The sequence below is a fragment of the Chinchilla lanigera genome, unplaced genomic scaffold, assembly GCF_000276665.1.
Source record: "Chinchilla lanigera isolate Chin_1 unplaced genomic scaffold, ChiLan1.0 scaffold00166, whole genome shotgun sequence".
NCBI classification, from domain to species: domain Eukaryota; kingdom Metazoa; phylum Chordata; class Mammalia; order Rodentia; family Chinchillidae; genus Chinchilla; species Chinchilla lanigera.
The window spans coordinates 178649-187386 of record NW_004955567.1 but is presented as its reverse complement, the minus strand read 5'-3'; the positions used below and the strand labels follow the sequence as shown (position 1 = coordinate 187386).

At 46.2% G+C, this 8738-nt stretch overlaps 2 protein-coding genes across 2 annotated transcripts in view; both read right to left on the bottom strand.

Annotated features, from left to right (window-relative positions):
- Positions 1 to 1785: 1785 nt before the first annotated feature.
- Positions 1786 to 2730, bottom strand: LOC102020170 (olfactory receptor 5-like). The gene has a single exon (XM_005413399.1). The coding sequence runs from the start codon at positions 2728 to 2730 to the stop codon at positions 1786 to 1788; it is 945 nt and encodes a 314-aa protein (XP_005413456.1).
- Positions 2731 to 7256: 4526 nt separating this feature from the next.
- The window catches only part of LOC106147476 (olfactory receptor 1G1-like), an 18387-nt gene continuing 16905 nt past the window's right edge, over positions 7257 to 8738 (bottom strand). The window contains exon 7 of the mRNA XM_013509221.1: positions 7257 to 7440. Coding sequence (XP_013364675.1) covers positions 7257 to 7440 — 184 coding nt within the window. The remainder of the gene's footprint in view (positions 7441 to 8738) is intronic.

The window sequence follows — 8738 nt, the reverse complement described above, 5'->3', positions numbered from 1 at the left end:
TGTACCAATAAACTTAATTTTAACAAAACAAAGAATAAATGGGCATTATGGTGCAATACTGTGTTTTACCCAGTGTTTCCCCTTTACAATATACAGTTGTCTTTTTTCCTGTAGTAAATTAAAAACTAGTTTCACAAGATATCATCGGATTCCATTGTGTGTTTGTGCATGCTTTCATATCTGTGTTAAATTAGAGATTTATGGCAATAGTTTTTCACTAAAGCACAAAATCTGCTGAACATTTTCAAACCTGAACAGTGTTAAGCATTTTAAATTATTTTCTTTGCAAAACTCGGTAATCATGGTATTTGCACAATGTCCATGCCTCTTGGATTTGCATGGGTAGTGCCAAATGGCCCTCGGAAAACAGCTTCCCATATTGAGTTAATATGTTTTTAGCTTCTGACATTTACAAAAAGTGTTCTCACTTCAGTTCTGAGTGTGTGTTCCAAAGCTTGTGTCAAACATTTCTAGACATATAAGAAGTTTCTCTTTTCAAAAATATTTGAAGAGTAAGTGCAAAGGTTTTATTTTTGCTCTGTGGAAGCAAGAGTCTTTTCTTCCTGAAGCATTTCAAAGGAAAATTTATTTTAAAATTCACTCTGGAATTTATAAGTATGTCATACCCCATGGCAAAAATAGAGACATAAGTAATCCTTGGAAAAATAACTGTTACATATTTGACAATATAGAGGTACCGTAATTTATTCAGTCATTGTATTATTGGTCAATGTTTACATTTTTTCTAGCTTGGGCCCCTGAAAACAGTCCCAGAACAAATGTTCTTATTTGACTATTTTTTACAGGCTCTGATTTTCCTTGGAGATATTTGCAGAAGTGGAGGTTCTGGGTCATGTGTACACACATCATAATTTTAATAGATGCTATGCAGCTGCTCTCCAAGGTAGATCTAATAGTTTATGCCACCACGAGCAATGCATGACAGCAACACCCACTTCTGCAGGCCTCCGTGGCTGTAGGGTAGAAGTCATTTTAATTTTCCCAGTGATACAGTGATGACATAACCATTCTCATCAGCATTTCCAAGTCACACGAATGGGGGTTTTGGATTTTCTGTTCGTGTGCATTGTTTCACCTGTAAATCATATGTGTATGACTCAGCCTTGTCTATCTTCACACATACATCTGAAATAATTTGAAAGCACATCTCAAAACTATGGATTTACCACTTTGCAAAGGTGTAACATAAACACCTGGGTGTAGACTCAAGAGAAGTAGAAACAGACCCACTCAAAGCTGGACACAAGTGTTTCCAATAGGGTTAATCCACAGTAGCTCCAAAGTGGAAGCAACCCATACGTGCATCAGCTGGAGAATGAACAAATAAAACACGGCCTCATTGTACATGGCCTATTAGAGTAGTGAAGTAATGACACATGGTAAAATGTGCGTGAGCCTCAAAACCCACCACATGAAAGAAGCAAGTCACATGAGGCCACATATTCATTATTGTGTTTCCATAAAACATCCAGAACAGGAAAACCTAGAGAGACAGAAGATAGACTGTTGGCTTCCTGGATCTGGGTGTGGTAGGAGTGGGTATTGAGAATAACTGCTAATGTGTATGTATTTTGTAATGGAAACAATGACAGCTTTCAGGAATTCAATAGTGGTGGTAGTGCATGACTTTGTAAGTAAAATGAATATATCACTGCATCATACATGCTTAAAGGATGACGTTTCTGACGTGTGGATTTTTAATCTCAACAATAATAAGGTGTTGCTAACTTTAGGTCACCCCAAAAGATACACTCCAACAGCTGGTCAACCTCTGGACCACCAAAGGGTTCTTCTGAAAGCTGCCTGGACCTCCCTGTTCCGCAGGCAGTAGATGACCGGGTTGCACATGGGTGTCACCACTGTGTAGACGACCGACAGCACCTTGTTGAGATCCACGGATTCTATGCGTCTGGGACGAGCATAGATGAAGAGAGCCACCGAGTAGAAGATGCCCACCACCAGCAGGTGGGAGGCGCAGGTGGAGAAGGCTTTGCGCCGGGCGGCAGCCGATGGCATGCGGAGCACAGCCATGGTGATGGCCGAGTAGGAGGCCAAGGCCACCAGGAGTGTCCCACAGAAGATGACGATGGCGGAGATGAAGTCCACCAGCTCCGTGAGGGCCACGTGGGTGCAGGACAGGTTGAGCAGAGGGGAGACGTCACAGAAGAAGTGGTTGAGGACGTTGGGGCCACAGTAAGTCAGGCTGGCGATGCATTTTGTCTTTGCTGCTGAGACCAGCAGGCCACCCAGCCAGGAGGAGAGGGCCAGGCCCAGGCAGACCTGGGGCCGCATGAGAAGCGGGTAGTGCAGTGGGCGGCAGATGGCCACGTAGCGGTCATAGGCCATGGCGGCCAGGAGGGTGCACTCTGTTCCGATGAGGGTTATGAAAAAGAAGAGTTGGGTCATGCAGGTCATGAAGGAAATACGGTAGGGCCCAGTCCACAGCCCCACGAGCAGTGTGGGCATGGTCACAGAAACGTAGCACATCTCCAGGCCGCTGAGGTTGCCCAGGAAGAAGTACATGGGCTTGTGGAGCTCAGTGTGCCTGCAGATGAGGTAGATGATGAGCGTGTTCTCCAGGAGGGTGAGCAGGTAGAGGGCCAGGAAGACGGCAAAGAGGGCGTCCCTGGTGCTCAGCCTGGTGGACAGGCCCAGGAGGACGAAGTGCTGGACCCTGGTCATGTTGGCCGGCTCCAGGGAGATCTCCATCTGTAGACAGACACCAAAAATCTGTGGACATTCTAGAGCCTGGACATGCACAGCAGCTTAGTACAGTGGGAAGATGTTCAAGTTGTTTGGCCACCTCTGTCTTTATCAAGCTGGCAGCTGTTTGTTGGCCTATGTTTTAGTTACAGAGAAAGATATTGTAGATTCATGGGACAGACTCTGAACATGAGCTCTTCATGCTCTTCTTACTACATTTGTGATCTTGCACAAATAATTCGGCTGCCCAAAAACTGGGAGAATAACACTTGCTTTCCCTGATTTTTCTATACTCGATTAAAAGAAGCAATGACGTTCTAAATAAGAAATAAGAATTACACTCATGTCAATTTTTTAAAAGTGCATTTTAGGTTAGTTTTTCCTTTTCACAAACAACAGATGGGTTAGGAATATTCTATAAAACCTAGAGTATTTCTGTCAACTCTCCTGTTCTGAAAATGTTTTAATGTTTAGTGCATCCTTATTTTCTAGAATTCTGTTGCACTGCGTCCCCCCAATGGTAATATCAAGAAGGACAAAAGGAAAAGACCCCCCCTCAGTCACAGAGGGATTCCCACAAATATTGACATGCTGTTCCACAGAAGGATGGAAATCCCATCCATTGTACCCAATCTGTGCCACTGTATGCACTTTGCTAATATTTCCATGTTACACTGAGGATGCTGAGGCTCACAGAAGAAACTGCTGCTGTGAAATGGGGCACATCACCTAAAAACAAAAATTTCTATAGCTTGCTGAACCTGTTCTATGTGTCAGGAAACTGCCGTAACTTCTGATTAATTTTCTTTGCTGTATTCTACTTGGCCAGGGTGGGGCTCAGACATGTAAATTCATTTACCCAAATCTACACAGCCAAGAAGCAGAAAGAATCTGCGGGGGTGGGGGTTGAGGGGAACCAGATGGGTCTGGCATCGGTGCTGGGATGATTCTGTCACACGTCCTCACACCAGGGCTGAGGAACCAGGAAACTCCTCCAGGTCTGACCCATGGGAAGTAGAAAGATGCCCCTCTGAACCCAGCTCCAAGGCTCTCGGCACAGAGCATCACACTCTGCATTCACTCAGGGGTGCTGTGTGCCACTCCATGTGTGAGGCTCTGAGGACACAGGAGTGAAGGAGCCAGGGCCTGCTGATGAGAAAGGGGCCCAGCTTCACAGAACAAGGCAGTTTCAGAAGTGCTCAGAGCGGTCGTGGTGTCCGTTAAGGGCCTTGGTATAGAGAGGTAAAGGCTACATGTGCCAAAATAGTTAGGGGAGACCCTTGCCCCCTGGAGAAGTGGGACGGATGCTCCCAGCAAGAGCACAGTGGCTGGAATCATCTGCCTTCATAGGAGCTGCCCTCCAATGCACGGAGCACACCCGCTCAGCCTTCCCCAGACATGACGGTATTTGTGTTATTGGTTCAAAGCAGGACCTCTTCTCCAGGGGAAACGTTAGTGGTGACTGCAGTCTCTATCAGTGACTCAAATCACTTCTCCTGGACTAAGTTTCCCAGGTTGTTCCACAAGGTGACCACGATTGTGTGCCACACAAGGTGCCTCCCCAAAGGAAAACAGCATGCACGGCTTGCCGTGCCTCATTCCCCTACCTCCCGCTCCTCCCTCTTTCTCTCTCCCCTGCTCCTCCATTTTTTACCAAGATACCGACATGCTATTCTTCTCTATTTTGTGAGGAAGACAACTGCAGGGCATAACATAAAAGTGGCTTGGCCCACATCATATGGCGAAGAAAGGAAATGAGCATGAAACAGACTAATTCCAATCCCCATGTCCAGCCACCCTTCTGATCAGCATTATAAATGCTACAGTGCAAGTGCTGAACGATAATCACCATGGTAGTAATTAATAATAACTACTATGTGTTAACCTACTCTTGGTGCAAAATATTTTGCCATTGCTTTCAAATTTTAAATTTTGAAAGCTTCACAAAATACCTTTGTGAGGATGGTTTTACCCCCCAAATTACATTACTCAAGTTTGAGAAGTAAGCAACTGGCCCCAGACACAGGGCAATGACCTCAAGAACTTAGATAAATTTGGGCTCTTACGGAATGAAAACTCTAGATCCTCCCCCCATGAATCAAACCTTTTTAGTTTTAAGAGGTTTCCACTTCAGTTGCTTAAATACTGACTTAGGTAAACTAAAGAGGCCACAATTTTTTGGCTGAATATTTATAAGAGCAATGCTGCTCTGTACAAGAATGTGCTTGATATGAGGGGTTCTGAGATGGATCCTCTCTTGTTAAATACGAGGAACTCCAGGGAATGTCAAGCATGAAATACTTGCTTCTGTCACTTTTTTTCTAATTACAGAGAATCAGAGTTTCTAGGAGAAGCCAGACCAGGAGGCACTGGGAAACATTTGCTCTTCGGGTCCTACCGAAGGTAGGAAAGACCATCAACCACTTGAGTCTTTGGGACACGAGGTGCTTGTGTGCACTGTACACATCAGGAACCGAGGGTGCAGCACTATGGATCCGCCAGCCTGTGTTTTCACAGCGGTAAGCCCAACCTGGGCTGTAGCAAGCATTTCCTGAGTTCAAGCCTGATCCCTGTCCTTGCCTGGGCTCTACAGCCAGACACAACCAGCTTCATTTCACCCAGCATGCATGTGTGGGCTGCTCTCCACATCGTGGTGCATCTCGGGGTCCAAAGGGGAACCATAGGAACTGCCTCACCTTGATCAGTGGTGAAATTTGGATGTTCGGACATTTCTAAGAGTTCACAGCAGTGTGAGTCCTGGGGCAGTGATTCTATCTTTCACCCTCAGTACCTGAGCATCAGTCCAGCCGTCGGCGCTGTCTATGGTGCTGAACGCGAGCTTCCCCTCAGCCTGGGCTCGGTCCTCAAGGTGCTTTCTGCAGACTCAATCTGGAGCTCTCACTGGTTGGCTTTGGAGCTCTGCAGGCACAGCTGTCCTCATTGGAAAGGAGGCCATGGTCAGCCAGTTTCAGGACCGGATGCGGAGCTGTGTGAACTGTGGAGAGCACGTTCACTGCTCTGCGGTGCCTCCCTTATGTTGTTGCCCCCTTCCTGGGTCTGGGTCTGATTCCCACTCTCCTTCCTCACTCTCCACCCAGGACACAGCTCCTGCATGAATCCTCTAGACCACTCTTCCTAATAATGGCTGAGAAGAAGCAGTGAGGTGCTCCTGAAAATCCACACTGTGCCCGTAAGTGCACCCCAGGGGCTACACCCGTGTCCTAGGGACAGCGCCGGAGTGCTCAGAGGCAAGTCCATCTCTGCTGCTTTGTTTATCCGTGAAGTTATTTGTCAATATCTACACTAGATTCAAAGTGATCTGATGAAAGACATGCACAGTTCCCCAGACAGATCTTTCCAGCTTGTGTCTTGAGGAGACTGTGGGAACTCTGTGAGCTTCTGTGAGACAGTCATGTTCTACTTTGGGTTGTACGTAACTTCTCTGCTGTGGGGTGAGGGGAGGATTAGCATGGTTAAAGCTTGAGCTTGGAAGCACAACAGGTCTGGCTTTGAGATGTCTTTTCTTCAATGCAACACAAAAGTTTCCTGATGACAAGATAAAGTCTTCGCTAGAAGTCTTTGTAGTCTAATTTTACTCCATTCCACCAACACTTTTCTAGCCAAGGCTTGGTACAAATAGGGCTTGGTACAAATAAGGCCGAGCTTCAGGAGCTGTGCCCCTGTGAGAGCACAAGAACCTGGGCTGTTGTCCCAGGTGCTGGAAACCTCTTGAGGCTCCAGGAAAGTCACTTCATCCACAGCAAGCCTATGTGGCTTCTTATGTGTGTGGAATTTCCTCACTGGAATGAGTTTTGTAATAGTTTCAACCACATGTGAGACCTCTTAGAGACGGTAGAGTGGTTCTTGAAAACAAGAGAGATTTCTAGAATATTGTCAATGATTTTCATCCTAAAAGAAAGGAGCTGGGTGTGGTGCCACACTCCTGTACTCCCAGCATTGTGGGAGGCAGAGGCAGGAGGGTCACAAGTTTCAGCCCAGTGTGGGAAACTTAGCAACTCAGTGAGACCCTGTCAGGAAGTCACCTGAACACTACTTCACCTCTGTCTATATCATCTATATCTGTATCTCATCAATAGCATCTATGGCATCTATAGCATCTATATCTACTGTATCTATATCTGTCTCTATCTTTATCTCTATGTATCTATACAGCGGTATCTTGGTTCCCGAACACTTTTGTTTACAAATGATTTGGCAAATTTTTTTTTCAAACTCTGCATCAAATGACAAACGTGACTACAGCCACGTTTCCCACACAAACACGAACATGGTCATCTTTTCCAAAATTGTGGAGCAAATTAAGTTCATGAACAAAGGTGCCACTGTATCTATATCTCTATAGCTATAGCTGTATCTATAACAACAATTGCTAGAACATCTATAGCTAGATCTAGTTCTGTCTAGTACTCCTAGGCAGTAAATGACTTAAAATTTCTAAAGTATTTAGAGTTAGTTCCTAGGAAGCATTGTGTGTTCTGAAAACATTTTTCTCTTTCTGTTGCTCCTTGTCTTTACAGCCCAAAGCAGTACTTGGCCTCCTCCTCTGACAGGAGAAGGGTGGTGGGCACTTCCTCCCTTGCTGACCTCTCACCTGGAGGAGGCTCCAGTGCCCGGGGGTTCAGCTCCAATCCAGCGGAGGGTATACCCAGGAACACAACCGTCTTCAGGCCCCCCTGGTGGGAGCTGCTCTTGGCCCTGGATCAAGCACACAGCCACTGCACTCTGGCATCTAGCCCCTTCCTGGAACGTCTGGATTGCTGAGCTAAGTGTCTCTGAGGAGAGAAACCGGCGGGGATGTAAGCTTAAGCCAGGGCTCTGGACCTGAGAGACACACTCTGGTCTCTGTGGATTTGGAGCAAGCATGGAGAAGACACTTTTTATGGTTGCCCAGTGGAGGCTGAGGGAGGAGGCAGAGGCAGGTCTGTCAGCGTCTTCACAGATGCCAGGCCCTGTGCCTGGAGCCTGGTGAGGAGATGAGTGAGAAGCAGATGCAGTCTTCAGTGCACTGGCGCTGGGTGTGGTTAGCACTTCAGCACGGGGCGTGCAGAGGACTTCGAGAGACACACGCTCACGGTTCTGAGAAGCACCAAGAGTGAGGGCCTTCTGGCACAGACTGGGGGTGCACGAAGTATGCACTGTGAGTGAGGAGACAGAAGCAGGAATCTGTACCCCGTATTTATGGCAGCAGGTGGCCAGAAGGTGCAGCAAGCCAGGTGTCCCTGGGAATAGCATTCAGCCTGAAGGGGAGGCAAGTTCTGACACACAGCTCAAGGCGAACAAGCTGTGAAGGTGTCATGCTGAGCGACATTACTCATCACAAAAGGACGTGAACTCTTTCACTTAAGGTCATCAGACCACAGAGACAGCAAGTAGAATAGTGTTTGTCTCAGGAGGGAGAGGAAGGAAGAATGGAGCATTAGTGTGTGAAAGACTTCCAGTTTTGCAGGAGAAAACTATCTGCAGATGGGTAGTGACCATTTCCCAAGGGTCTGGGCATTATTAATGCCTAAAATGGCTATGACAATGAGGTCTATGATAATGAGCTCTACGATAATGAGGTCTATGCTAAGGACGTGTATAAAAAGTAAACCTATGATAAGGAAGTCTATGATACCAACATCCATGATAATGAAATCTATGACAACAAACTCTCTGATAATGAGGTCTATGATAATAATGTATATGATAAGGATGTGTATGAAAAGTAAACCTATGATAGGGAAGTCTATGGTAATGGAGTCTATGATAGCAAAGTCCATGATAATGAGATCTATGACAACAAGGTCTATGCTAAAGAAGTCTATGATAATGAAGTTTCTGTATGCTCACACTCAATAGAATTTAACACAATTTGCTGCCCAAAGGAAGCAGCACTTGATCTGATGCTTCCAAAATTCACTTAAGGGCTGGGGATTTAGCTCAGCGGCAAAAGCGCCTGCCTGGCAAGCGCAAGGTCGTGAGTTCGGTTCCCGGTACTGGAGAAAAACCAAAAA

What these genes read in the sequence shown, in the direction of transcription:
- LOC102020170 (XM_005413399.1), bottom strand. Translation starts at nt 2,730, where the DNA reads ATGGAGATCTCCCTGGAGCCGGCCAACATGACCAGGGTCCAGCACTTC.